Source organism: Cuculus canorus, chromosome 3 (genome assembly GCF_017976375.1).
Source record: "Cuculus canorus isolate bCucCan1 chromosome 3, bCucCan1.pri, whole genome shotgun sequence".
Lineage (NCBI taxonomy): Eukaryota > Metazoa > Chordata > Aves > Cuculiformes > Cuculidae > Cuculus > Cuculus canorus.
The window spans coordinates 100,433,321-100,459,366 of record NC_071403.1 but is presented as its reverse complement, the minus strand read 5'-3'; the positions used below and the strand labels follow the sequence as shown (position 1 = coordinate 100,459,366).

Genomic DNA, 26,046 nt, shown 5'->3' with positions numbered 1-26,046 from the left:
CCTCCTCACTTCAGATAATCTAGTGAAATATGTGAAGATTATGCCAGTCTGAGTTAAAAAGTGTAGGTGATACTTGCTACATGAGGAGCGATTAGTACAGAATTATCGTTTGAGCAATAGGTGACAGTAGGCGTACGTTGTGAGAACTGCTATACCTCTTGAAAGGGGTCTATGAAAGGAGACTTGGCAGAATATTTATGCTCTGCTGATTCTCTTCGTGTTTTAAATAAAAAAGTCCTCCAGAGCATGCAGTCTCAGATCACAGAGAACTTCTCTGTTTCTATGTATTCTCCTTAATTATGTTGTTTTCTTATGATAAGGGGAAAATATCAGGGCTTTGTTTATATTATACACAGGCTGAACACAGATCTCTAATCAGTTCTGTGAAAACCTGATCAATTTTTAGATCAGGTGATCTTTGTAAATTATTTTTCAAATAAGATATAAGAAGCAGTTTAAGTAGTGTTGGAACAGTTAATTTTTAAAGATTATCTGCTTTAGCAGGTTGTAGTTGTAACTAGAATATGGATTTACAAGTCAATTCAGTGTTTGAACTGTGGAGTTAAAACCAAATCAACAACCACAAATCAAAAAGCAACCAATGGACTAAAAACCTTACAAGACCCTTAACAAAATAGTAATTAAAAAAAAGAACCAAACAAAAATCCTCTAGTAACTAAACCGTAACAGAATGTGTCAGTTGCACATAACTGGATACCATTTCCCAAGCATTCAGCTTCTCACAGTGATGCACTGAACTGCGCACAGGTACCTTTGTCCTTGCCCTGGAAATCCTTGCCAAGCAAAACAGAGCTCAATTCATTGCCGTGTGCAAGTTTCAGAGAATTGCCAATGGTATTTGTGTTTACAGTCTTTTTCCTTAAAGGACTCCAAATACAAAGTGGCTTGGCAGATGAGGCTGGATTGTTTTGTAGTGCTTTAAAACCAGAATCCCAGTCGACTTTTTAAAGCTGTCATTCAGAAAGGTGGCTGACAGAGAGGTACTACAGACTTCAGCTTCCTTAGTAAATAAAGCTTGTAATATGATACTACTTAATTTTTTTTTAGAAGTGGAGAATAGGATCAGAAATTATTATACAAACATAAAAATCTGTTCATATTTTTCTGTCATGTTCATCATCTGGAACTTGAATCGTGCAATTTCAGGGAAATGAGACAATAATAGTCCATAGCTTTAGAAAAAAAGTTGTGTGCAATTGGTGTGTGCAAAACTAGTTTGGACAGATATGCTGTCTAATGAAGGTTAATAATAATTACAAGCTAAACAATTGTTTGCATGTACATGCACCATATGCTGATATATGCTGAAATAGTCTCTCTGCTGCTAAAGTTCCATACAATAATTCAGTTCAGAATTGTGCATGAGGTTATTTCTTGGCTTTAATAACTGACTCTAGTGAGCAATTAACTACGGACTTTGAGTACATCATTTCACCTTATTTTAAGTCGTGTGGCAAAAAGCAAATTAACTGATTCTCGCTTTAAAATATTTCAGTTGTGTCAGTATGAACTGAGACTTCCGTAATTTTCATTTCAGTTTCTTCATTTCAGTTTTCTCTCAAAAACGTTGCAATATTTTATTTGATGACTGCTTTGTTTTTTTTTGGTGCTAATAAGTACATGAAAAGCCAGCAATTAAAAGAGCAAATCCTCAGCAATGGCAAGTACAAACTATGTACAGTTTTACTGAAGTTTTCCAAAGAGAAGACAAATCAGTGAAGACAGTAGTAGGAAATGAGGCATATGGCACCATTTTTCATGTGGCTTCAAACCCTGTCTGTACTCAGTTTGACAGTTTTTGATTTAAAGCAAATATTTTTCACTATTTTTATAACCAACGTGCTTTTAGGTACCTAAATCCAACCTAAATAACTGTGGGATTTTTTTTTTTTTTAATGTAGTTTCCCTTTTAGAGCTATGTTTATTGACTTAGATTAGGACTGGACTAAAGCCCAGAGACAGTCATATCTAGTCTTAATTTTTTTTGTTACAAATCAGTTTTTGTTAGAAGGTTCAGTAAATATTCTTGATTATTTATGTTAGTTCTATTGTGAGTTCTTGCCAAAGATACATTGTATTATAACCAAAACAGATGTTCTGTTTTAGACAAGTGTATTTGTTTTAACAGAACCAGAAATGTAAATGAAACAACAGTGTGTTAAACATTAACATGGCAGATGATAAACTTTTAGGATTTCATCCTTTTTGGATTAAATGGAAATCTTGAAAAAGTATTTCAGGAATCTCATTCCATATTCAATCACTGCAACTGTTTCTCTGATTGCTGTTGGTTGTAGGCATCTTGGAAATGAAAGCTATCTGAATAACAGGTGAACTAGGCTAGAGCAGGACAACACAAACAGCTTGATCATCATATCTGGAAAAATAAAATCACATTTTTTCTTTCAACATCAGTAGTTTCATTGTCACAACACAACAATTCTTACTGGTTTGACTTTTAATATATGATTGTTACATTAATGTACACTCAGAATTAAGTATTTGAGCTCTTATTTAAAGGGAAGTTTGATAGGTATCCTGAATTGTTAATTGTTTTCAACAAGCAGTCAAGAATGCAGCCAGGCAAGTGTATTTTTAGGGGTTTGTTTAGGTGGCTTGATTTTTAATTTCTGTTGTACCTGGTTTTTAATTTCTGTTGTACTTGGTTTTAAAGTTGATACAAAATCCTTTTCTTCCATTTTCGGCAAAATCTTTTTTTGTTCTTGAAACTTCCACCAACATAATTAAACAGTAAATTATTAAGTTCAAACACTTTGTACTGTGACAAATAGAGAAAAGTCTGCAAGGTCTTGTAAAGTTCTCATTGGGTTTCTTGAATGTTTAAATTGTGTGCTTTAGAATACTTAGAGGTGTTCTGCAAAGGTAAAATAGAACTGTTTAATACCTTTTGAAGTTGAATCTTGGTGGCAAGAAATTGATTTGAAAATGTTTGTTCTAAAGGATTTTAGGTCAGCCTGTATTTTATAGGTGTCTGCACATGCTTTAAATATATTTTTCAGTTTAAATGTGTGTTTTATGTTGTTGAATATCTACATTATACTCTCTCAGCATTTAACAAATGCCACTTTCAAGTTCTATGCCTCTACATTTCTAATGTTACATTAGCTTAATTCCCATTACTTTTCTGCTTCATAGCACTCGCAGTTTGAAAGGGACCTAACATTCGGGTTCACATTATGATAATTAGGTTTCAAAGCAGTGTGGGGGGATTAAGATGTCTGAAGTCTAGTTGCCGAATAAAGTTCAGAACTACTTGTAAAACTTGTTTGAGTAGTTAACAGAAGTGGTTTTATTTATTCAGTGCTCATGCAGCATTAATCCGTATTTCATCAGGTACCCACAGTGCTGTAACTCTAGATATGACCTTGGGACTTAATTTACCCCATCTCAGTTTTCCTTATTAATGTGCCATGAAAGAGGTACATGAAAGATAGCCAACATCAAAGTACCTTTTCAAATAAAGTGGTTGATATGAATCCTCTGGTATTTAACACTGTCTGTCAAATGTTTCAGCTGGTTTGCATCCTTTTACAAGCTATTGCTTGCTGCATTAATGTTAAATTAAGTCTGTTGAGAGTACAAAGAGGGGTAGGGATATGGGAAACTTTATTCCTGTTTCTTTTTCATTTTTTTTTTTTAAGCTGTTATTTTTGTCTGTTAAGCTATGTAACTCTATTGATGACACATTTATGTATGCACACCTACAGGTCTTAGATCATTAGATGTCTGATACAGAAGGCAGAAAGTACTTTAGGAAGTTTTGGCAAAGGGAGTATATATTTGACGGAAACAATGCATAGGTCTGAAATGTGCACTGAAGAACCTTTGTTCTGCTTTCATCTCTTTCAAGCTCTAGTGAAGTCCTAAACAATGAAGAAATAATTTGAGGAACAAACAGGTTTAAAATGTGCATGAAAAGGATATAGTCAATGAAAACATTTTAAAATTATGTAGTGATTTCCAGCCAAACAGTCTTTTGTCCTGTTCTTAAAAGTTACTTTTTTGTTATTATTTATCACACCTGAGTAAGAACTCATGGTCATGGGCACTTCGAAAGAAAAATTATTTTGTGTATGAATTCCTTTAAGTTCAGAAAATGAGTAAGATATGTGTGGAGTCTAGACTTTAGCAATGTGAAGCAGGGGGTCAGGAAGTAAAAGTAACCAGCAAAAGGAATTGAAATCTTTAGGGAAAATTCTGTTTTTGCAGAACACCGAGGCGTATTTGACTTGGGTCCAGGACAATCTATGGGAAAATAGTTTTTGGGAAAAGAGGAAGGTTGTTCATGCAACTTCACTTCTATGTTTTCTCTTTGCAAGAGAAAATCAGTAACAGTATTGTCAAGCAGTGATTTTAAGTTATTTAGTTTCGATGTGTAATCTCTTCAGACCTTTAAAAGATACTAAACAGACAAAGTCTTCTGTAAAATTAGGTAAGATTATAGGATGAAATACTGTTAAGCATGTGACAATATGGCCAAGGGCAACTTTGTGTACTCTTCAATTAGAAATGTACTGATCTCAGATACTCTTGCAAATCAGATAATCAATGTGAGAAATTTATCACAATTAATTCCTCTTGCCCCCTCCCCCTTTGTTTTTTAAGAGAAGTCAGTTATGTGTGGGATTGCAAAGTGACATCCATATTTTCAGTTTTATTTTATGATTCCCACTGAGCAGCAATTTGTACGCAAGCTGTTGTCTTGTAGATATTTGTTATTTTCAGATAAATTAAACACATCTTTTTTTAAATTAATCAGCTAGAAGACATCTGGTATTGCAGGGGAACAGAAGTTAGGTGAAGAGGCGGAAGAATCCAAAAATATTTTCAAACACAAAACAAGAACAAGTTAGAAAGGTAAAAACTTATTGTGAGACACCAGGAGGAGGGTATAAAATGAACAAGAGCTACTGTTCCTGCACAGTGTGCCCTTCGGATCCCCTGACAGTAATTTTGGAATGTTTGTATGCATGAGGTGTATTCACAGAGCAAGACTGGGCATTTCATTCCTAAAGCTCACTTAGAACAAAATTGAGTTAATAGTAAATGTTTGTAGTAGCAATTTTAATGTTCAGCATAGAACTACTAAAACTATAATATGAGCAGGGGGATTTTATTTTTGGAGTGTGCCTGACTTGGTAGTGGATGTCTTTAAAACCCTATATATATATCATTTAGCATTGCGTGCCCGTCGGTGTTTCCAATGCAATCTTCTTCCTTAAGAGCTCCCCATGATGGCACTGAAAATTACTCCAGCCTAAAGTCACTTGTTCAAGACTTCCAAAGCTTAGAAGTGAAGAAGGATTTAGTAGTTTTAAAGCAAAGCGGATTTTTAGATCTTAAATTTGCTAGATTGCTACAGTGAAACAAAAGTAGTTCATCTGAGTGTCTTGATATTTTTGAGAGGATGGGGTTCCTAACGCTGAAAATAAGCTTTTATTTCAGACTGAAACGATTTAGGTTATTGTTTAAGGTGGCTACAACTATTGAAGTTTTTCTGGACAGTTTTGTCAAGAGCACAAGGTTCTTATTGGCTTAATTCCAGAGAAAGATTTCCAGAAAGATCTTACTTAGCAGAACAAACTTAACATAAGGCAACATTATAACATACCCAGTACTCCCAGAATGGATGTTCTTGTTCATTCTGACATCCTTCTTTCTCTGAAGGATCACTAAATCACCCTTCCTCACAAGGGCTGTTGTCTCACTCACATGATGTTTGGAGTATCAGTAGAGATACTGAAGGATGATATTTTCAAGTCATTGTCTACATTTGAAATGTTGTGTGCAGATCTTTGCACATCTTTTACTGCCTGGCAGAGGAAGGCAAGGATGCTTCTTCTATTAAGAGGCATCTGAGTGGTGGCCAAGGTCTAGAGATGATTCAAGAAATGCAAGAAGTGTGACGAAACTGGATAGCGGAGGAAGTTGTGCAGAAAGAATGAGCATACAGTTGAGGAATAAGGGGCAGGGCACATCCAGGGTACTTTCTAGGTAGAGTCACTGAGGTACAGTCTGTGTGAACTTTGTACAGCTTTGAGTTCATTTGAGCTGTGTGTTTCCTATCTTTTCAATGCAGCAGATTATATCACAAAAACATTTCCCTCTCTTCTTCTTTTCCCCTCCCCTAATAGTCTTAGCATGAATGAACTGCGTACAGTCCACGCTTAAAACTGAGGTGTGAACTTCAGCTGAAAAATGAGACCTAATGACATATTACTGCTTCCCACAGCAAGCGTTGGAGACAGACTCTAAATAGCTGCATCTGAGTCTTTTCCCGATACAATTTGTGTTTTCCACCTGGAGTGAGCTAGAGTCTACTCATTCCATGTAACTCCAGAGTATGTTTTAAAAAGTTATATGTTCATCATAAGGCTAAGTTTTGGTCAGTTAGTACACCACATGAAGAGGAGGAGTCATTGAACCTTAGATGTTCCAAAACTGGTATTGATACTGATTTCGAACAAACCAGAAAAGTTTAGGCTTTTCAGGTAAGCTGATGCAGCACTGTTTTGAGAGCTTCCAAAACTAGCATCTATGGTTCAGTGTATCTGTAGTGTTAGGTGTCTTTTTTTTCTTTCAGGTAATGACACCTCTATTTGTCTCATAGTGGAAACTTAAATCAAATTTGGATGTTACCTGCTCAAACCTAAGCTGAGAGGTTAGATAGTAACTTAGCTGAATGATGATAGATCTTGGATGTGTGTTTTTACCTGCAGACTGTTGAAAAGCCACTGGTGACATTGTAGAATTCACTCCAGAGATGGTAAGCCTACTAACAGTGGGCTGGTTTCTTCTGTGTCCCTTGTGAACCCTTTGGAAGAAGCAGCTTGTGAACTACAGATTGAAACCCACTGGATTTGGACCTGAAAATAACAAAAAGTAGAAAGACCTAGAAACTTCATATTTAAAGTAGGTGAAATTGCACATAGGTAATCTCCTCCCTCTCATTTGTATTTGCTACTTTGATTACAGAAACTTGTAGTGTGGTTTTTGTTACCCATGTCTGTGCATTTTACACTAGTAGCCCTTTACCCATTGCCTGAGATGAAATAGCATGACTCCACACTAGTATTGTATTACTATGCTAACAAAATCTCTGATACTGAGAAACCAATGTAAATTTTAACCATTAAAATGTTAATTTATGACTTGTGTTAATGTTGCCTTTCTAAAATAACTGATGCTTTTGGCATTTGCGATATTACTCTATTATTTTCTTCCTACTTAAGAGACATCAGAAACATGTTTGTTTTAAGTGACTTTATAATGAAATAGCTGTGGCAATTGGTAATTTTTCACTAGTAAAGACTGGGAAAATTCATTTACGCTACTCACTGCATAAAAAGGCTTGAGCAGGAATTACTTGTGGAATCCTGTCAAGAGTTAATTGAAGTGGAAGCTTCCAAACACGCAGTGTGATTAGTGCTGATAGCATCCAGATTGAAATAGTATAAATACAATATGTGTCCTTTGATTTGTGGGGTACTAAGAGTGAGTGTTCTTGCACAGTTTGACCTGGTTGTGTATTTGGATAGTATTTTGTCTTCAAGTAGACATTCTGTAGGAACCTAATGGAGAAGTAAGCATTTTTCCATTTGTGTGAAGTTGGCAGTAAATTGTTTTTACATAAGTTGAGGTTCTGCCAAACTTCATACCTATTCATTTGTGAAACCACATTTGGTATTCTGCATTTCAGCTCTTCCTGGACTTTCTTTATTGTTCTGAGATGTGATATACAGACCTATTTATTTATTTGAACTTAAACTGTGCTATTATCATTGATGCTGATAGCAGAAGCTGAGGTTAGGTGGTTAGATTACATGAGATTGTCAGACAATCTACATTAGATACCTTAATTTTGGTGGTTTTTAACTAGCAGAGAGTTACCTTTGGGGTGAAATTCATCCGGATCTCTTAGTGTATATGTGTGGGTTGCATGTATGTCTAAATAATAATAGTAGTAATAAATATTTAAGAGAATGAAGGAGTGAGCATATCCACAAATAATGCCATTACTGGGGGGAAGGTTTTTTTTTACTCTTTGAAGCATCAATACTGTGGATACTGGTTAAAATGGAAGTTTGTGAGCAGATCCAAAGTTTGGATTGAAGTTTCCCTCTGAAAATATGTAAGAGCCATTATTAACAAACTTTTATTAAAAAAAAAAAAAAAAAAACAAAACCAAAACAAAAAAAGAAATGGCTTGGAATTTAGGGAGATTTGAAAATTATATGTCAATGAAGTCTAGGTTTCATGGTCTGAGGATCTTCTGAGACTGAAAAGAAAATACAGTATGTCTGTCTGTAAAGCAAGGGCTCTTCGAACCCTCTGTGGTTACTTAAAATTTTCATTTCTGTTCCTCATTTCAGGCTATTGAGGCTATTCAGGTGGTGTTGGCAGTGCAGGAGTGAGTGCTGCCAATGTTATACCTTCACTTGGAGTAATTTTGTGTGATTCTGAAACTGGGCTTATGCTTGCCTGGACTCATTCCACTTTTCTTATCAAGAAAGTGTATGGCAGTCTTTTAAAAGCTTTGTGAATGACACTGAAAGGAGCCACAGCAACAGGACATGCTTCAGCATACTTCTGATGTTTTCAGAGCATGAGAGGCAGAGAATATAGACATGCTGTGTGTCTCAAAAGGCCTTTGAGTAGGTTATTTCAGCTTGAAAAGGGATTACAGTTAGATGACTGCAGTGTCAGGCGGTTGTAACTGAGGGTGCCTATTGAGGATAATTTCTTTCTATAAGTGGATCCCAGCAGTTTTGTCAACGATGAGTAAGTGGAGGGAAGGAGAAGTGATCCATTTGTCATGGTGGGTGACGCAGAGGCAAGAAAGAGTACATCTGAAAGGAGATGGCAAAAAGCACAAGCTACATGGAGCACCTTCTTCGGTACCAGGCCCTGCTAGCAGGAACAACTGGGAACAACATGCAGGTGGAGGGGAAAGGACAGATAGGCGAGAGTGGTGCTGGTTTTCCTGTTCCTTTTCAATTTTAGGAGATCTCTGTTGCTTTGGTGGCTTCACCTACAGTTGTAAATGTCCATCTAGCAGTTCTGTACGTTATTCTCATTTCCTTCAAACACCCAACGCTCCTGAAAGCAAATTTGTTGCTCACATAGAAGTAACATTTTCACTTTAATCCTGTTTGCAACTGCAAGTAATATCACAGTATCTAATGGTATCAGGTTATTTTATGTAACAGCAAATACTATTCAAACAGCTGTGTTCTCTGTGGAGCTTTCTAAATAAAACTGGAGATGGGGGAAAAGATGTCCATCTATATGCAGTTATAGTTATTGCTTATATTAAATCAGTTTTTCACATAAAACCTCTCTCTCAAACCTAATTAAGTTTTATATTTTGTTAAATGTTTTTGGCAGCTAAGGCAACATGCCTACTGCCTGTTCAGTTCTTTTATTGGGTTGAACTAGAACTAACATTTGGATAAAATACACTTTGACATTTGAATTTGACATGAATATTTCAGGGAAACAGTTCAGACACGCATCTTCCATGGGCAATTCAATTGTCAGCGTTATGATGTTGTACTGTAAATATACTTTGGAAGTGGTCTTTCAGTAAAATCAGTGATGCAATTATTACTTGTTCCTGGTCTGTTTTTCCTCATAGTGTAAAATCGCAGCTCAAAGTTACTTTGTCATTTTTTAAATTAAAGTTATTTTCTAGAAGTTAGTTTGTCATTTCTAAGTAAATCAAACTGGATGTTCCTGTGGTACTTCTCAGTGATTATCTCTCTGCTGAAGGAAACGTTAACTCTAATCTTCTGCTGTAAAAGTAAATAGACAGAGACATTGTCAATTTGAATGTTTTAAAGTGAAATAATTTTCAAATCTTGATATAGTATCCTTTTAATAGATCCTGTTTCTTTAGCTAACAACAACAGCTAAAAGGTTTTTAAAGGAATGCTTAATTCCTTTTAAAGGCTTGCTTAAAGCTGTCCTGTATTCCTCTTGCTTCCCCTGTACTTGCTTAGACCCAACTGGCTCTGCTGTCTCCCTGCAGTCTCTTTTACCTGCCTGTCCACAGCCACTTCGGTGTAGCTTTCTCCTTAGAGAAGCTGCCTAATGACCTCTTGGTGTGTCTGGAGAAGGCCACTCACTAGAAGGGCTGTGCTGCTGATTGTTGTTAGCAGAGCAAGTTAGGGGAAATGATTTTTCATTTTGCTGGGTTATTTTCTATAAAGCATTTACAGTAGGTTGTAGGTTACTGGGCTTCTGACATCAGCAGGAGTAATGTTTTCTGATTGAGACAGGATTTTTTGAATAAAGAGTTTTTCTAGTGCGAAGTAAGAATGAAGGACTGGTAGCATCTAATTCAGGGCAGATTCTCTTCAGTTTTATGATCTGCAGATTAAATGTTGATTATAATGATTTGTATAAATGTATTTAATTTAATATGCAATATAGGAAGTGCAAAGCTGATTGCTTTTTAGTTGACCTTAACTACCAGCATTATGAAGCCAAGTTAATTTGTAGTTAATACTAGGTTGTGATAAATTAAAATTTGTAATTGGTGCAGTGAACTTTGGGGGAGATTCTTTATGCAAATTGGCTTTGGGTCGTCTGAAATATCAAGCTTTTGCACTCGGTGCAAGTTGAAACTTCTAATGATTAAAACAGGCCTCGCTTCAAAATTCTAGTGGAATATGTGGGTATGGTTTAAGTTCATGCCTGCTCCTTACATATAAAGTGTTTGTAAGTTAGTTTCCATTGGATTTAATAATGAAATATAAGCCTGGTGTTTCTTCTTTACTCTGCCACTGTTGATATAATTAAATTGTACAAATCACGTGGTGCTTGTGATGATGGTGACGTTGTAAGCCTTTACGAACTTCTGAAGAAGGTGAGATTTGGAGCTTGTGAAATGTGTTTGTTCTGGTTCTCAGGTTGTGATTAAACCCAAATCCAGGATGTGCCAGTTTGTGGTATTAGTAATTTTAAGGTTTTATTTATGTTTTCTAAGAAAATGTTTCGACTTCTTCAGCAGAATTGTGAGCATACCTGTGTTTGACTAACTTTAGAAACTGGTTTTCAGATTTGTATTTTAGAAGTATTTACGTGGCTTTTTCGAATTAAATTCTTTTTTCTAGAATTGCATAAATTAATAGGAAAAAAAAAGGTGCAGGAAAATGGCAGTTAGACCCTTAATATTGAAATCTATGTCTATACATTTCTTAATAGAATTTGGATCTGAATTAGTCCAACTGTTGTTTTTGCTTAGATTTGGAAGCCTATACTTTCTCAGAGGGGAAATAATGTTTGCACCTTGTGCCTTTCTGTCAGTCACTGATGGCGGAGGAGGAGCTTGTTACCCATTCTCTGCGATTGGTATAAAAAAACCTCGTAACCTGTCCTGTAAAAGCCTGGGCATGGTCCTGTGCTGATCTCAGTTGTGTTGTTGCATGTGACAGCATTGGTGTGCAAGTGTGAGCTTCATGCTGCTCTGGCTCAAGGCCACAGAGACTCTGGCAGCAGCGATAGTACTGGCCTGTCTACCAGGGGCAGGCTGAGGACGAGGCTTGGCTCTGCCACCTTCCATACTAGCCAGCAGAGATGAGCAGGCGCTCAAGGGCAGAAGATGCTCTGCCATATTAAAGGGCGCTGCATATCCCACCCTGGCATATGTTCTCCATAACCCCCTGGAGGAGTTGTCTGCACCAGCCAGAGTGCCTCCAGGCTCTTCGTTGCTGTGCTGCCATGGAGTCTCTATCAGATAAACTCATTTTCTCATCTGGATAATTATTGTTTTAATATTGTGTTGCCTCTTCTTCTATAGCCCTGATCTCAAAATTGTTGGGTTTTTTTTTTTTGAAGTAACAGCTGTTAGTTATCAACTGCAAGAATAGTCGTAACAGTTTAACATCAGGCATTTGGAATTAAGTGGGCCTGCTATGTTGCTGCAGGAATCAGCAGGGCACAGATTTCCATTCCTTTCCAAACAGTTTCAAGTTTTCTTTTTACTTATAGCATTTGAGGAGGTGAGGTTGATCAGTGAGTTTTCAGCGCTGTTTGAAAACAGACTGACTTTTCAAATCTATGCTTGTTTTTTAGACACTCTTCTGGGGCAGATAGATACTGAAGTGTTTACATAGTGCTAAATGTTCAAAGTGCTATTAAAAAGAAAATACAAGCTTCAGTTTAATATTATCAAGACCTCAGTTCTCAGGTACAGGCGATCCTTGTTCTTGTTGATACATAGTAGGTTTTGGAGTGTCCACTCGTGGAAATGTTTGAAACCTGACTGGACACAGCCCTGAGAAGCTTGCTTTGGTTGACCCTCCTTTGAGGAAGTGTGTTAGACTAGCTGATCTCCATTCAGCCACCCTAAGTGTCTGATATTCAATTGTTTCCAAAACCTGAAAGAATCATTTCAAGACCCTTGTTCTTCATTGATGATTTGTCTTGCAGGATTCAGACATAAGAATGTAGTGATCAATAGGTTTGGAGCTGATGCCCATTGCCCCCATGATAGAGTGCTGGTACTTGCAGGTGTAGTTTCTGATGATCTGCTCTGTGCAGTGCTCTCCAGAACACTCCTCAATTGAGTTCCAGTGTATCTCCGTTTTTTGCTGACCAGTTATGAATTGGCAGGAAACCTTTGAGAGTGTTCTCATTTTGAAGTAACATGTACAATGGGGTGGGAAAAGAGAGCTTGACTGGGAGGAGGACGAAGACGACGACATTGGTAGTTCATTTTAAGACTTTAGCTGTGGATGGAAGTTGGGCTGTTGATGGATTTTTGTTTTTTTTGTTTTGTTTTCCTTGCAAGAGAAATCTGAAATCTTGGTGCGAGCTTCGTAGTTTGCACTTCCTGGTGTGAACTTCATCACCTATTTGAGAAAACAGCATAGGTGTATTTGGAAAAAATGAGTCAATCATTTTATTTTTGTTTATGCCTTTGTTCAACATAGTGTTAACTGTGACCTACAAGTCCTCAAATATTTCTAAATGACTTCTCCATTATATAATGGGGAGTCAAAAAGAAACCAGCATGATTGAAAACATGTATGTTCCAAGATATTTTATTTCTGCAAAATATTTGCAATTGGTCTCACAAATAATTAGATTTTATTGCTAGAATTGCAGGTTGTTGAATGTCTAAGTACTGTTATGTACCCGTGACTGGAGAATTGCTTTGAAAATTGTGATGTGAAAAGTAGGGCATGGACACAGACTAATTCAGCTGCATTTTTATGATTTGGGTATATGGTTATCTCTTAAAAAACTATAAAGCCCTCTTTTTTTCCCATCACTTTCATGTGTGGATAACTAAAAAAACCCTTACTATTTTAGTTAAATTTTTTTCCAGTCTAAAAGTAATTGGTTAGAAATGAAGCATAAGAAATGTCAGTCCAGAAGAGTAATTTTTAAAGAGTTTGTAACTGGGTTTTAAATGAAAAATGGGTTTTAAATGAAATGGTCTTTCAGCAAATGTTTGTGCCCATTCTAGTGATATTACTCATGGAAAGTCTCCAGTGGGAATCTATCACAACTTGAGGAACAAATCATTCCCTTTTAAGAGAAGGGGAAAAACATACATAGCACTGCCTAACTGAAGTTTTATTTCACTAATCCCAGACATTTGGGTTTGTCTTTTTTTCCCCCCCTTTTGTTTACAGTCTTGCTAAAGTTGTTTTCTGTAAAAACATGCAATTTATCCATTTAAAGTTTCTGGGTGTTTGGGTATTTTAATTTGGTTTTGTTTTTATTTTTTTTTTTCCACTGAGACTGGTACATACTTCTGCTTATAACACAAAATGAGAAGGTATCAACTGTTTTAATGGTTTAAGGATTAACAATAGTACATGTAATGTTTACCTCGCTTTCATTTGGAGATACATTTGCTTCAGATTAGCATCCCTTACTGTAGATGCCCAGTGGCTGCATACAATATCAGTAAAATAACAATATTTGAAACTATGACAATAAGGAGCACCAGAGATGACATGAAAGAACCCTTGAGGCCTAAAAGGAGGAAAATGTATAATTTAATAACAGGGCACTCAATCTATTACAGTTATTTTGCTCTACAGACAATTCAGAATGCCTTCTTACCTTTAAATCTGTGTCTGAGGAAAGTAACTGAGCTATTAAAATATGCTTGTTAATGTGAAGCAAGCTTATTTTAATTGTTTTAAGTGTTGTATGAAAAATATTACCTTTTTCTGAAGAATGAGTAATCTACTCTTTTTCTTAACTAACCTCCTTTTTTTTTTTTTCCTGTCTGTTGCTATAATCCTTTTTATGCTATAATGCTACAGTTCACTTTTTGATCAGCATCAGCTTTGAATAATCATAAACTGAATTTTAGGATAGTGTCAAATAACAGTTTTTTTCTGTATTAATAAGTGAAACAAAACAAGAAAAACAAATGAAGACTTTTAAAACTGTAAGAGCATTGTGAGATTAAGTTTGCAGAAATTGTTTTTGAGATAGGATATAATTTTGATCAGATTTGCTTCATGTAACATTAGCCTCTACTACGTTGAGCAGGAGAGTAAGCACAGGAGGCAAATATATCTTATCTGAACTAAAGCAGGCAGGTTGGTTTTTTTTTCAGTTACGTTCCAAATGAAAGTAAAGTAAAAAGAAATGACACGGCTAGAAAGATGTGGTCACACTTCTCCTTAGTGTTAATATCTTAAAGAAGTTTTCCTGCCAGCAATCATTCTGATTCCAGATTACTTAATTTATTTTGAGTTTCTCTGTGTGGAAAACCTGGGTACTTCAGAGTTCAGCAAGCTGTGCCAGGAAGTATCTGTAGTTTAAAAATATTTCAAATGGTGTCGTCAGATACAGCCTAGATGTTAAGGGGGATGGGGAGTGAAGAGGCAGGAGGAGCAGCAGGAGATCAGTGATTGCCTCACCCGGCGCAGAATCTACATTGCATTGCTCACTCCTAATTGAGGGGGTGTAGTTGACTCCAGCTTTCCATGGTCAATCTGTGCTGGGCAGAGGGTAGCTTGCTAAAGAGACACTGAGTACTAAAAGCAGTGATATTGTAAGAAAGGGGAGGAAAACATAGAATAAAATCTGACTTTAGCCGGAGCTACAGGTCAAAATTTTGCATTACTCGGACTGTGGAGGCTGCACGCTGGCCAGGCTGCCTCCCCGCTGCCCAGAGTGAGCATTAAAGAAAATGACAGTTGCTGGAGGTGCCGTTCTCCAAGAGGCATTTTGTTCCATATGTTGTGGTCTTGTCCAGTTATGCTTCACTCTGGGGACAAAGTCTCCATGTGAGTTAATGTGACCCTAAGCTCCAGCCTTTGGTCTGGCATAACTAACTGTGATTTAGCTACAATAGTTGCCGCATCTGTGTTGCCTGTTCTACCAGATAAAAATGATTCCTGAGAGCAATTACAGCAACCGAATAGCATGTCCTTGTAGCCTTTCTAGATAATTTCAGACTTATTGTTCACATGTGACACTTTCTGATGCAGTTTTTATTTGATGAAATCAGAACGCTCTATGAAGTTCACTGACAAATGAACTGATTGAGAGGTCTGTATTCACTGGAGAAACTGATGTGCTTTCTTAACGGATCATCTGTGTATTAAATGCTCTACATCCCACACAGAAGAATGATGGTGTGGGTAGGACAGTGCCTGCAATAAACAAATGTTTTGGTTTGAAAATTAGACAGGCTTTAGACATCAATTTTCCTAATTATGAACTGTTGGAGACAAGACCAAATATATGTTGTACTAGCAAAGTCTAAGTATTTCTTTGTAGGCAGGAATATATATTTTTTTTAAAGTCTTATTTGTTTCTAAAACCTTAGTTGTTGGTATTTTATAATGCTCCAACTTGTATAACTATGCATGAACCTGAGCTGCCTGGTTCCAGGGTTTTACCAGTTGTCTTTGTTGTTTCTGAAAGGAGCCAGAGTGAGTCTTACCTCCTGCAAGATCCTCTGTGGCTGGAGATAGGCTGGATGAAACATCACAGGGATTTCTGCTTGGCTGAGCTGAGAAAGAGCTACTGGCAGGACAGTGTTGGTGATGGCCTTCTGCTGTGGTTCTTGCAGCTTCCTTTAGTGTTCTGTGTTTCGTGGTGTTGTGTCAGGCTTGTTGGCTTCACCAGGCTCTTGCGAGCTAGGAGGGCTAAGTAAAGCCACTCGTTGAGGTCTTCAGTGTGGAACGGTTTTGCTAGGCCTTTAGGGAAGCAGCATCATCTTCGTTTTGGACTCTGCCTTGTTGTTAGTATTTGTGTCTAGGCAATTTCATTTCCACAGTCTATGTAAGTATATGAAATGTGAGTGTTTAACATGACCTAGTGTTTCTCTTCTTTTTGAAGCATGACTGCCAGAATCGGTTGTGTTTCTTTGTCTCCCTTGTTCCACCCTCCCAGTGGGTAAAAAGAGGTTAGGTAAAATCTTGTCATGTTTGGCTATATTTTTTCTTGATTGCATTTATGGTTGGTTCTTCTGAGGTAATGGGGATAATCGGGTAGAGCAGCGTGAATGTTGTCAGGAGTGATCTCGACCATGCCCGTTTTCATGCCTGTTTTATTTTTAAACATGGACTCTAGGATTTTCAGTTTCCAATGTCCTGAAGCCTTTTTCTCCCTTTCTTATGTTCTGATCTTAATGTTGGTTACAGATAGGTAACTTTTTAACATATTTGAATGTATTTAATTATCATTAATTCTTAGAGTTACTTGAATGATATCATATTTCTAATCACTTAAAATGTGCTTTTTTAATTTGAAACTTGTCCTCTTACATTAACGTAATATTGTAGTCTATAACATTATCCATGTTGCCACAATTTCTCTCTGTTCTGCAACAGTGAGAAGAGCAGTAGCTGAGTTCCATTTCTTAAGTTCCTACTGTACTACAGCGTTTAAAGTAAAAATAAATGACTTAACTGCTTTTCACTTGGATGGTTAACCTGGAAGTAGATTTTGGACCTGGAGTTCAGATTTTAAAGCTCTTTGCAAGAGCAGAAAGGGGCTTCAACTCCAACTGCTTTATGAGCAGTGACAGGACCCGTTTTCTGAAACTGTCAGTGAAAGCTATGGGGACAGTGGCAGGTGACTGTCACCTTCAGTCTTGAGATATGCCACCCTAGGTCTTTCACTTTTTGCTGCAGAGATGGGGACGTGTATTTCTTCTGGGGATGAGTCTGCAGCACCAGTTTTGTTCTGATAACAGCATCTGGCACTAGATTGATTTAACAGGCTATGAGGTTTGCTCTTTTCAGATATGCACTTGTACGGCAGCTTCTGTGCAGCTCTGACATGGCCACACGCTACTGTTGTTTTTTCTGCCTCCTAGCACCACGTGTGAAGCTAAAGCTCTTTGACACCTGCCATTTGGACCCTTTTCTTACTGAAAAATGTCATCGTTTTCAGACAAGATGAAGACAGATATCTGATCATTCTTCCCTTTGCAGGGATGTGCTGAGGGCATGGTTCAAACACAGATGAATAAAGGATTCCAGGCCATTGCTATACAGTTAGTTTTATTAGTTTTCTACTGTAAGTAGTTTTTGATTTAGGGTTCATAGAATTATATCCAATGTAGAAGAAATTGGAGCATAACTCATTGTTATGTCTTGCAATAACTCTCAAACCTATTGCATTCTGCTGCAAGTAGCAATTGTCTTACCATTTTAACGGCAGAAAATTTCACACCACTTTTTGAGAGGGGAATGATAGTAGTTAAGGAATTGAAATGAGAAAATTTTGAACTTTTCTGATTCTGTAATCACTGAGGTGTTCTATTGGATATGTTTTCTACATTCATCCATATGTGGAAGTTAGTAGAACTGGGCTGCTTTTTCCAAAGTAGTAACTTTTCTAATGGAGAAGCTTTTTAAATACTAAGCTGCAGTTGTTTTCCCCATGATATCGAAACCTGGTTTTTGCTAACAAATAGGCAGCCGGGCTGCATGGCTCAGAACATAATTGTCCTTATGTTTGAAATAGCCTTTTATTATGTCTGATTACTTTGTGATTTGAAGCAATTATATAAACTGTGATTAGATTATCTTGCTAAACACTGACAAAAGCAGCTTAATTCTTTTCTCACTATGTCCTAAAGATCTATGCTGTCTATCAGGAAGGCCATCAGCTTGGCTGGTGCTAAAAATCATTTGTGTCTGAACAGGAGAGGAATAATCCCTAGTGCAAGGATGGTTGCCTTGAAATTCTGTCATTCTAGAAGCTTCTTTATAAGCTTATTTATTGTCCCTGCTGTAGGGTCAGCCAGCTGTTTTAAAAGTAGTTTTTGTGACTGAAAGACGTACTGTTGTTCTGTCTTGTAATTTGCTGTGTGACAGTGTTCCTGATTTGAAAGAGTTTAATAATTTTACTTTAAAAATTAGATTGAGTTGGTCAGGACAAATTGCTTTCTTGTTTGAATGGTATATTATAATTTCTAATAAGCTTTGCAAAATACTGAGCAAGTTCATTCATACATGGGTAGAAACACTTAAAGACCTTTTTGTGGCAAATTCAAACCCCTGGTTATAAACAGAATTTTATCTACTATTATCTGTGGAAACTTCCAGAATGTGGCTGAATGACACAGTGGGGTTTGTATCATTGCTTATCATTTGGACTGTCTGAAGACACGTTGTGGACTTCCTGTGTGCTTGGGAGGTCCTGAGCATGAACTGTTCTTTAAGACTTATTTCACCGCCACTGCCCACCCTGCCCCAATCTGGTTGAATGTCAGTCTCTATGAGCTTTTCAGTAGCACTTTTGCAAGAGATAGCTGTAACACTCCTTGTCTAATGTGGTTGACTTTGAGAGGCAGGCTTCCATATAAGCAAAAACTTGCATATGTAGTGACTTGAAGTTTCAATGAAGAAATGGGAATATAATGAAAATTACTTACCTGGCTAACAGTATATTTTGTTATTGGAAAATATGTTTGATACTGGAGTATCACGAGAGTTCTATATGTTGTAAAAATGTAAAGCTAATTCTTTAGATTATTTAAAACCACAGATGAATTGCATGGTTTTCGGCTTGATTCTGTTGAGTAATGGTTGTGTTCTAGTGTAATCTCTTTTTGTGATCCTAACGCCTTCCTTTGCCATGCCACTAGCTCATTGGAGGTGGAGAAAAGACCAGATTTTGAATTTAATCTTATCTGTCAGAATGAATGGGCTTTTAAGGTCTTTTCAGGCTTTTTATTTTTTGAATACATTTTTGAGTATATATCAGAACCATTTTATATTGTACTTTCATGACATATGTTCCTCATAAGAAAAAAAAAAAAAAGTAGCGGCTTAGCTGAGTAAGAGCCCTGGTCTGTCAAGCCTGGTATCCTATTGTTCCTGTGGTGAGGCACGTGGCTGGATAAATCACGGCGTCTCACTCAGCCTGCACTGGACTGCAGTCTCCAGTCAGCCGTGTTCATCACCTCCTCAGCAGATGGAACTGTGCTTTGTGTGTAGCGTATAAGGAGTAGAATGCTCTCACAGATGAACATGGTACCCTGGGAGCGGCAGGTAACTCTGCCTGTGACAGGGAAATCTGCAGCTTGCTCTTGATAATGGTGTAGAGTTGGAAGGGCTCTCACAGTTGCTTCTGCCATGGGCAGTGTCCTGCTTGACAGGAGAGGGAAGAGGGAGGCACAAGTCAAAATGTAGATAAAGGGATTATTGCTGTTTCACGTGAAGGGTTTCATTGACTTCCCCTGGGACGTTTTCATTAGTTGCCAAAAGTGAATATTTGGCGAGAAGTATAAGAACAGATGCAGACATACTGTTTCTCTAGTACTTTCATAGCTCTCAACCATTTTTGGTTTTAGGATCTTCTGCAACTAGTTGTGATTTTTTGTCCATTTCTCATTCATGAAATAGCCCAATCTTCTTTTGAACTTGTGCTTAAATAAGTACATAAGCCTTTCCTGCCCCTCCTCAGTTTGCTTTTGATCACCGAATCTATCAGCATAATTAAAACTTTTAGCGTTCTAATCAAGCTTCTAAATGTAACATTCTTTTCTAGCAAATATTCTACTGGTTTATTTCATTTTATTTTTCTATCCTGGGTAATTCTTTAGCTAATTATTTTAGTAAGTGACACTGAATAATCCTTTGACCCTTCTGTACTTATGCTGTTCATGGAAACCTTTAGCTTTTGTTGCCCCAAGCTTATGAAGAATGTATTTATCAGATAGTATGTAAAAAGTTGGGTTAGAGGAGTTAACCACAGTTACTGAATTTTGATTGGGAAGGGAGTTGTATTTTTATGTATCATAATTTTATGACCAAATATGAAAATCTGGGCCCATTTTGAGGTTGAAGTACCCTTGTGTTTAGCATTACCATGATTTTCTTCTAAGCATTAACAGTGGTCTCTTCTTTTTACTGGTTTTGTTTCTTAAAAACTTATTTTAGAGGCTTCAAGTTGTAAATCAGTGGTTTGGAGATTGTAGGAACAGTAAGTTATGTAAAGTTGGATAAAGTTACTTTTTCTTTCTCTGTAGGTTGTTAATCCAGTGTTGCACTAGATTGTGGGGAAATGACTTCAATGTAGTAATGTAGTCTGAAATGTTGGTAAGGTTCATGAAAATGTCAGGAAACTATCTATCTTTAACACTAGAAGCTTCTAGCTGGATGTCTCTCTTCTGTTATACCTGCATTAGATTTTTTGCACATAGTTTTGAAAGGCTTTTCAGTGAAAACTTACTATATAAGAAAAATATCCACCATTATGGACATGTCTGTTAAACTAACATATTTAAACAACTACTGGTAATTCTAGTTTGTGGCATCTAATCTTTAGTATTGTACAGTTTTGTAGGCATGTAATGGCTTTATTTTGGTTTTTTAAAATAAGTATTCTTATGTTATTTTTGTAACCTTTGAAACAAAAGTTGGTTTTTTTGCTGTGAAAACTAGGAGATAAAAAATCTGAATGCTTTGAACATCTCCTCAGATTATGTTTTCATAACAAATATTTAACACTTATTTAAGCTAAGTAAGAAAACAACTGGTTGTAGTAGATGTTAAAAGGCTTCTTAAAGCACTTAAAATGCAGCCAGCATGGTCTCGAGCATAAAGCTGAAGGGCCACCAGGTGGTGCTGGTGGAATGTCGGTTTACCAGAGCTTAAAAGCTGTATCAAGAAACAAGAAAGAGATGGATGCAGTAAATGAAAGCTTACTTTCTAGGCAACAAGCCTATTAGTACAATTTAAAAGAGTAAATTGAAATATTGTGTAGTGGCTTTGTGGTTTGGGCACCTTTAAATTAAAATTGAAAGCTGAGAAAAAATAACCTGTGAGATGGCTAATGTGGGAAGCAGATAGCATGAAGAAATACTCCCAGATTTCTTACCTGCTTGTTTGTTAATTCAGAGAACAGTTTTTGAAATTTGTCCATTCATGTACTGTTGACGTATCATACCATGACACTTGCTTATTTACCTACTACATTTTGACTTTAAATGGTAAAATAGTTTTTTAATAATGTTGTTGTAACTGTTAAGAGTTTAGTCAGTGCAACAATTTTCTCTCTTAAGGAAGGTACAGAAATAAGGATCTCTTTTAATGAGAGAGTGGGTGAGTCTAATTTTCTGGTTTAATGCATTATGTGGCTTAAAATGTCAAGTAGAAGCAAATTGTAGTTCTGAATTCTTTGATACCATTTTTACCAACTCTTATGAGGGCTTTCTTTTGACTCCTTGCAAACTGTATCCTTTAAGAAAGGGGGGGGGCTGTTAGAGAACGGTGTGGATGGCAGTAGTTTGGAGTAAATTTCTATGGCCTATGTATTTGAGCAGGTTTAGTTTTGTCTTAATGTGCCCTGACATAAAATATGTATATTCCTTGAAAGCATGATGTAGAGCATTTCACGATGTTAAATTAGCTTAAATTGTCCTATATAGTATCCCCCTTCTAAACAGAATTATTAGAATTTGGAAAACACACAAAATGTCTGTGAGCCACACTGCCTGTCTCCTGTCTAGTCAAAAAGCAAAATCCTGAACAACTGCAAACAAAAAATCCCCAAACCTATTTCGCTTGTAATCTTAGTAATGTGATCAAGCTATATGTTTTCTTATTGTATGTGCAAGTGCTAAATTAGTAACCACCTCACTGTAGCAAAACCCAATCTAAATAAAGCCACATGACATCCACTGATAGGTCTCTAAAATCTCAGTTGACTATGGTTGAATGAACCAGAGGATGATTCCTTGGAGTTTGTGGCCCTGAGCATTTACTCTGGGTAACACATTTATTTACCGTCTGGGTTTGACTGTCTTAGTCACAGTGGAATGGGGTTCTGCGTGAGTGGAAATTATTTCACCTTGTTTTCCAAGTCTGCTCCACCAAATACTTAATAGAATAATGGCATGCATTTACAAAACCGTTTCAGAGTGGATGTCAAATATCCAGTGTATGCTACTTCTGAAAGTGTGTTTTATGTCTTGTTTTCTTGCTTCTGCCCTCCCTCTGCACTGGTGTATACATGTTCTTGCATATGAAGAAAGGAAATGTATTCTTTTCAAATGTTTCTTTCTCCCACCCTGAATTTGATTTTCTTTACTCATTTTAGCAAGGATTCTTTGTACTACCTACCTGTCACAGTTTACAATCTACCATAGAATAAAAGTATTGTTGCAAACCTCTAATTCCTGAAAATTTTCAGTGTAGCATTAATGAGAATCAATGAAATGTCAAGTGGGTTAAAATTCCCATGCAGGTCACTGTTTTTCTCTCTGTACAAAATACTGGGAGAGATCAAGCAATAAGCAGTGCACAGTTATACAGTTTGTAGTACAGCACTGTAAGAATGTGTGCAAAACACTGTTTTTGTTGTATTTGGTGATTTTTTTTTTTTAGTGTAATATCAATGTATTAAATTTAGAAATTGCATGAGACATACCTTTTTGGATCTGTTTGAAGACAAAGATTGAAGACCTATTAATGAAAAGCCTTTAGAAGTATGTACAAAAGTGTGTGGGTTTTTGAAAGCAATATTCAAAAAGGGAGCACTTACCAGATATTCCCTTTATAATATGTGAAGAGGTTAAGAAATACATTCTGCTGCATTGTTCTTTAAACTACCTGTTTATCAGAAAAAATCATTTTGTGGAGGCTTCTGTCATCATCTTTATTTTTCAGCAGTTCGATTTTTGTGATATGGCCGTATTTCTGAGCTCTGTTATGGGACTGTTTTCTAGATGTCATTTATAGTGAAGGAATATCCATAACACTGAATAATTTTAAAATATTATGTAAATAGTTTAATTTTCACTTGCCTCGTTCAGCTGGTCTTAGCAATTTCTTTCTCTGTTACACTAGGTGTTTTAATGGGTCTGCAGTTATACTAACACAAAGAACACAGGACTTTATTCTGTTTTTACTGAAAGATCCAGTCTACCTGTAATCTTGAAATGTTCTTTTGAGTTTTGAATAACTATAAAATCTGATGTGTATGTACTGCACTCTACCAAATTCTGGTTTTGATGGGAGGTGGGGGGTGTGCAGAATCTGCAAAAACAACAGAAAGAAATTCATACCTTTTATACCTATATGTATTTACTGTTAACATTCTTGGAACATCGAATGGGAATGTGTATTATCTCTGAGCTATTGTATGGCTTTTTCTAAGGGGAGGGCATTCTAAGTATCAGTTTCTTTCCTTAAAAATTTGACCTACTAAATATTCTTAAAAGGAAAATTTATAGTCTAATTTTAAAATAATATAAAGCGAAGTTATAATTTTTATTGAAAGGTCTGATTCTTAAGGATTGTGGTTTCCCCCCTTATTGCAATGATAAGGTTATTCTACATGTTGAATAGTAAAAGTAAAAACAGTTCTGAAACTGGTAGTATTCTTCTCCACTGCAATAGCTGTACGATGCCTTAATTATCAACCTGAAATTCAAGGTCTGTTGAAGTTATTTTAAGAAATATACTGTTAATTCAGTGGTGTCAAAATCTCGCAGCTGAAAATAACTTTAGACTTGAATACTTACTTGATTGCCATTTTCTCTTGAGTTGAACTAGAGCACTAGAGGGTTTTTAAATTATGTGTTGTGATTTGAATTGGTGAGCTTATCATCATTACTGAATGAATTTGAGGTGTGTGGTAGATACATAAACTGTAGTTTAAGTAACTGAAGACATGCAGTCTGTGTTTTTCTTTGGGGATGGCAGTGAGAGCCGTGAGAAGACGATATTAAATGCCACTGAGAAGCAAGCTGCAGCTCTGTGGCTCAGCCTGTTATAAGTTGGTTTTTTCTGAGTATTTTATGCAGCCAGCTTCAAACAGTGTGTATGCACACTCATGACTTGGATTCATGTAATAGTTTAGTTGGTGTTAGAATTTAGGGTGTAGGTGTTTTTAATGAAATTGTCAGGTAGGTTTTTGTTTTGTTCATGGAAGCTGGTTTGCCTACTTATTTCTGGTAATGCTTGTTTCTTGTGTTCATTTTCTCTGTTCTAGGATTACAACAGGGGCTGATACCATGCACAATAGGTACTTATAAGAGGGCAAGAATTAAAAAAAAAAAACAAACACAAACAACAAAATGGATGTTGCAAGTCAGGGAGAACTTTTTGCTTAGAGTTCTTTTCCTTTGTTTGTGTTGTCTTTTATATGTATTCAGTTGATTCAAAATACTTCTGAAACATTAGGCTTTAAAAAAATTCAAATAGTCAATTAAGTCACTTGCTAAATCTTTCATTTGTGTAGTGTTTGGATTATTTGCCATTTTGTTTTTCAGCATTGTCAGTGAAGCAGGCGCATCTATCTACAGCGTCAGTCCGGAAGCAGCCAAGGAAATGCCCGACCTAGACCCTAACCTAAGAAGTGCAGGTATGAAGAGTATTTAATTTTATCACCATTTAAGCAGGCAGCTCAAGTCTTATTATTATAAACAATGCAGTTTGAGAACTAAGTATAATAGTAGTAAAAAGTATGAAAAATGATGGGTTTTGATGTTTTATTTCTGAACTTTAGGTATTCTGTGATTTCACATTTGGAGTCCTAGGTATGCAAATCGGTGACATCATCTTCATCTACTGAGGTCTTTAATGTAAAGGTCCTTGTGGGTGTATTCCTCCAATAGGCTGGTACAGGAGAATTTGTGGTGATTAATATAACCTATTAATTGGGCAGACTTTCAGAGTTGGACTTGTCTAATCCTATGAGAGCTAGAGTTTTCCCCCTCTTTTCTTGTCCCTTGTATGTATACAAATATGTCTAACAATAATTAAGGGCTTTATGAGCTAGGGAAAAAAAGTAAGAATTGAACAGATGACTTAAAGGCATGCATTCATTAGGATTACTTTCAAGTCTTCATGTAACTGAATATACTCCTCAGGAAATACTTTTTTAAAAAAGCTAAGACTAAATAGTATCTACTGCAGCGTAAATGTCACTGAGGTATAATGCAGCCCAAGTCCTTAGAAATGTACAAGTGTTGCCACTCTTGTTATTTTCAGTGTTTGGTTAAAGAGTAGTCTTTAAAAATCAAATTCCTAGCATCTTCACTGTTATCCAAGTTCTACTCATGGATTTGGTTTATTGGGAGACAGCTGTAAGTGTAGGTCTGAGGTTATTTTAATTTGTGTATTTTTGTGTGTCCTTCTATATTTTTTTTTCCGTCTTATGCAGTTTTTGTTTGCTTGTTTTCCTGCAATTTACTTTCATACTCAATCCAATATAGCATATTTGAAAATGCAGTAACACAGGTATAAATCTTTACTAGTTAAAATTATACTGTTCTTGATTTTAGTGTTACTTTAGCAGGTTACTGGCTTGGAAATCGTTAATAAGGTGTAGAAGCAGAGCAGCAGAAAACAATTCTGAAGTTACATGGTACTCAGGGGTAAAACTTCTTAGAATTTCTCATGTTCCCCTCTCCTTTTATTTCGATTAAGTGGATTTGTGTTAACTCGAGGTTTCAAGTGAGTATTTACAGGAATATTATTTAAATGTCTGTATCAGCTGTTCCCTTTGCAGGACAGCCCTCTCACTGCTTTTTGCTTGACTCTTTCCTCCCTGCAT

General features: G+C 36.5%; 1 protein-coding gene across 5 annotated transcripts in view; it reads left to right on the top strand.

The window, feature by feature from the left end:
- The window catches only part of SRBD1 (S1 RNA binding domain 1), a 132,438-nt gene that overhangs the window by 37,352 nt on the left and 69,040 nt on the right, over positions 1-26,046 (top strand). For all 5 annotated transcript variants that reach the window (XM_054063412.1, XM_054063411.1, XM_054063407.1 and 2 more), the window contains one exon: positions 24,761-24,852. In XM_054063412.1, coding sequence (XP_053919387.1) covers positions 24,761-24,852 — 92 coding nt within the window. The remainder of the gene's footprint in view (positions 1-24,760; positions 24,853-26,046) is intronic.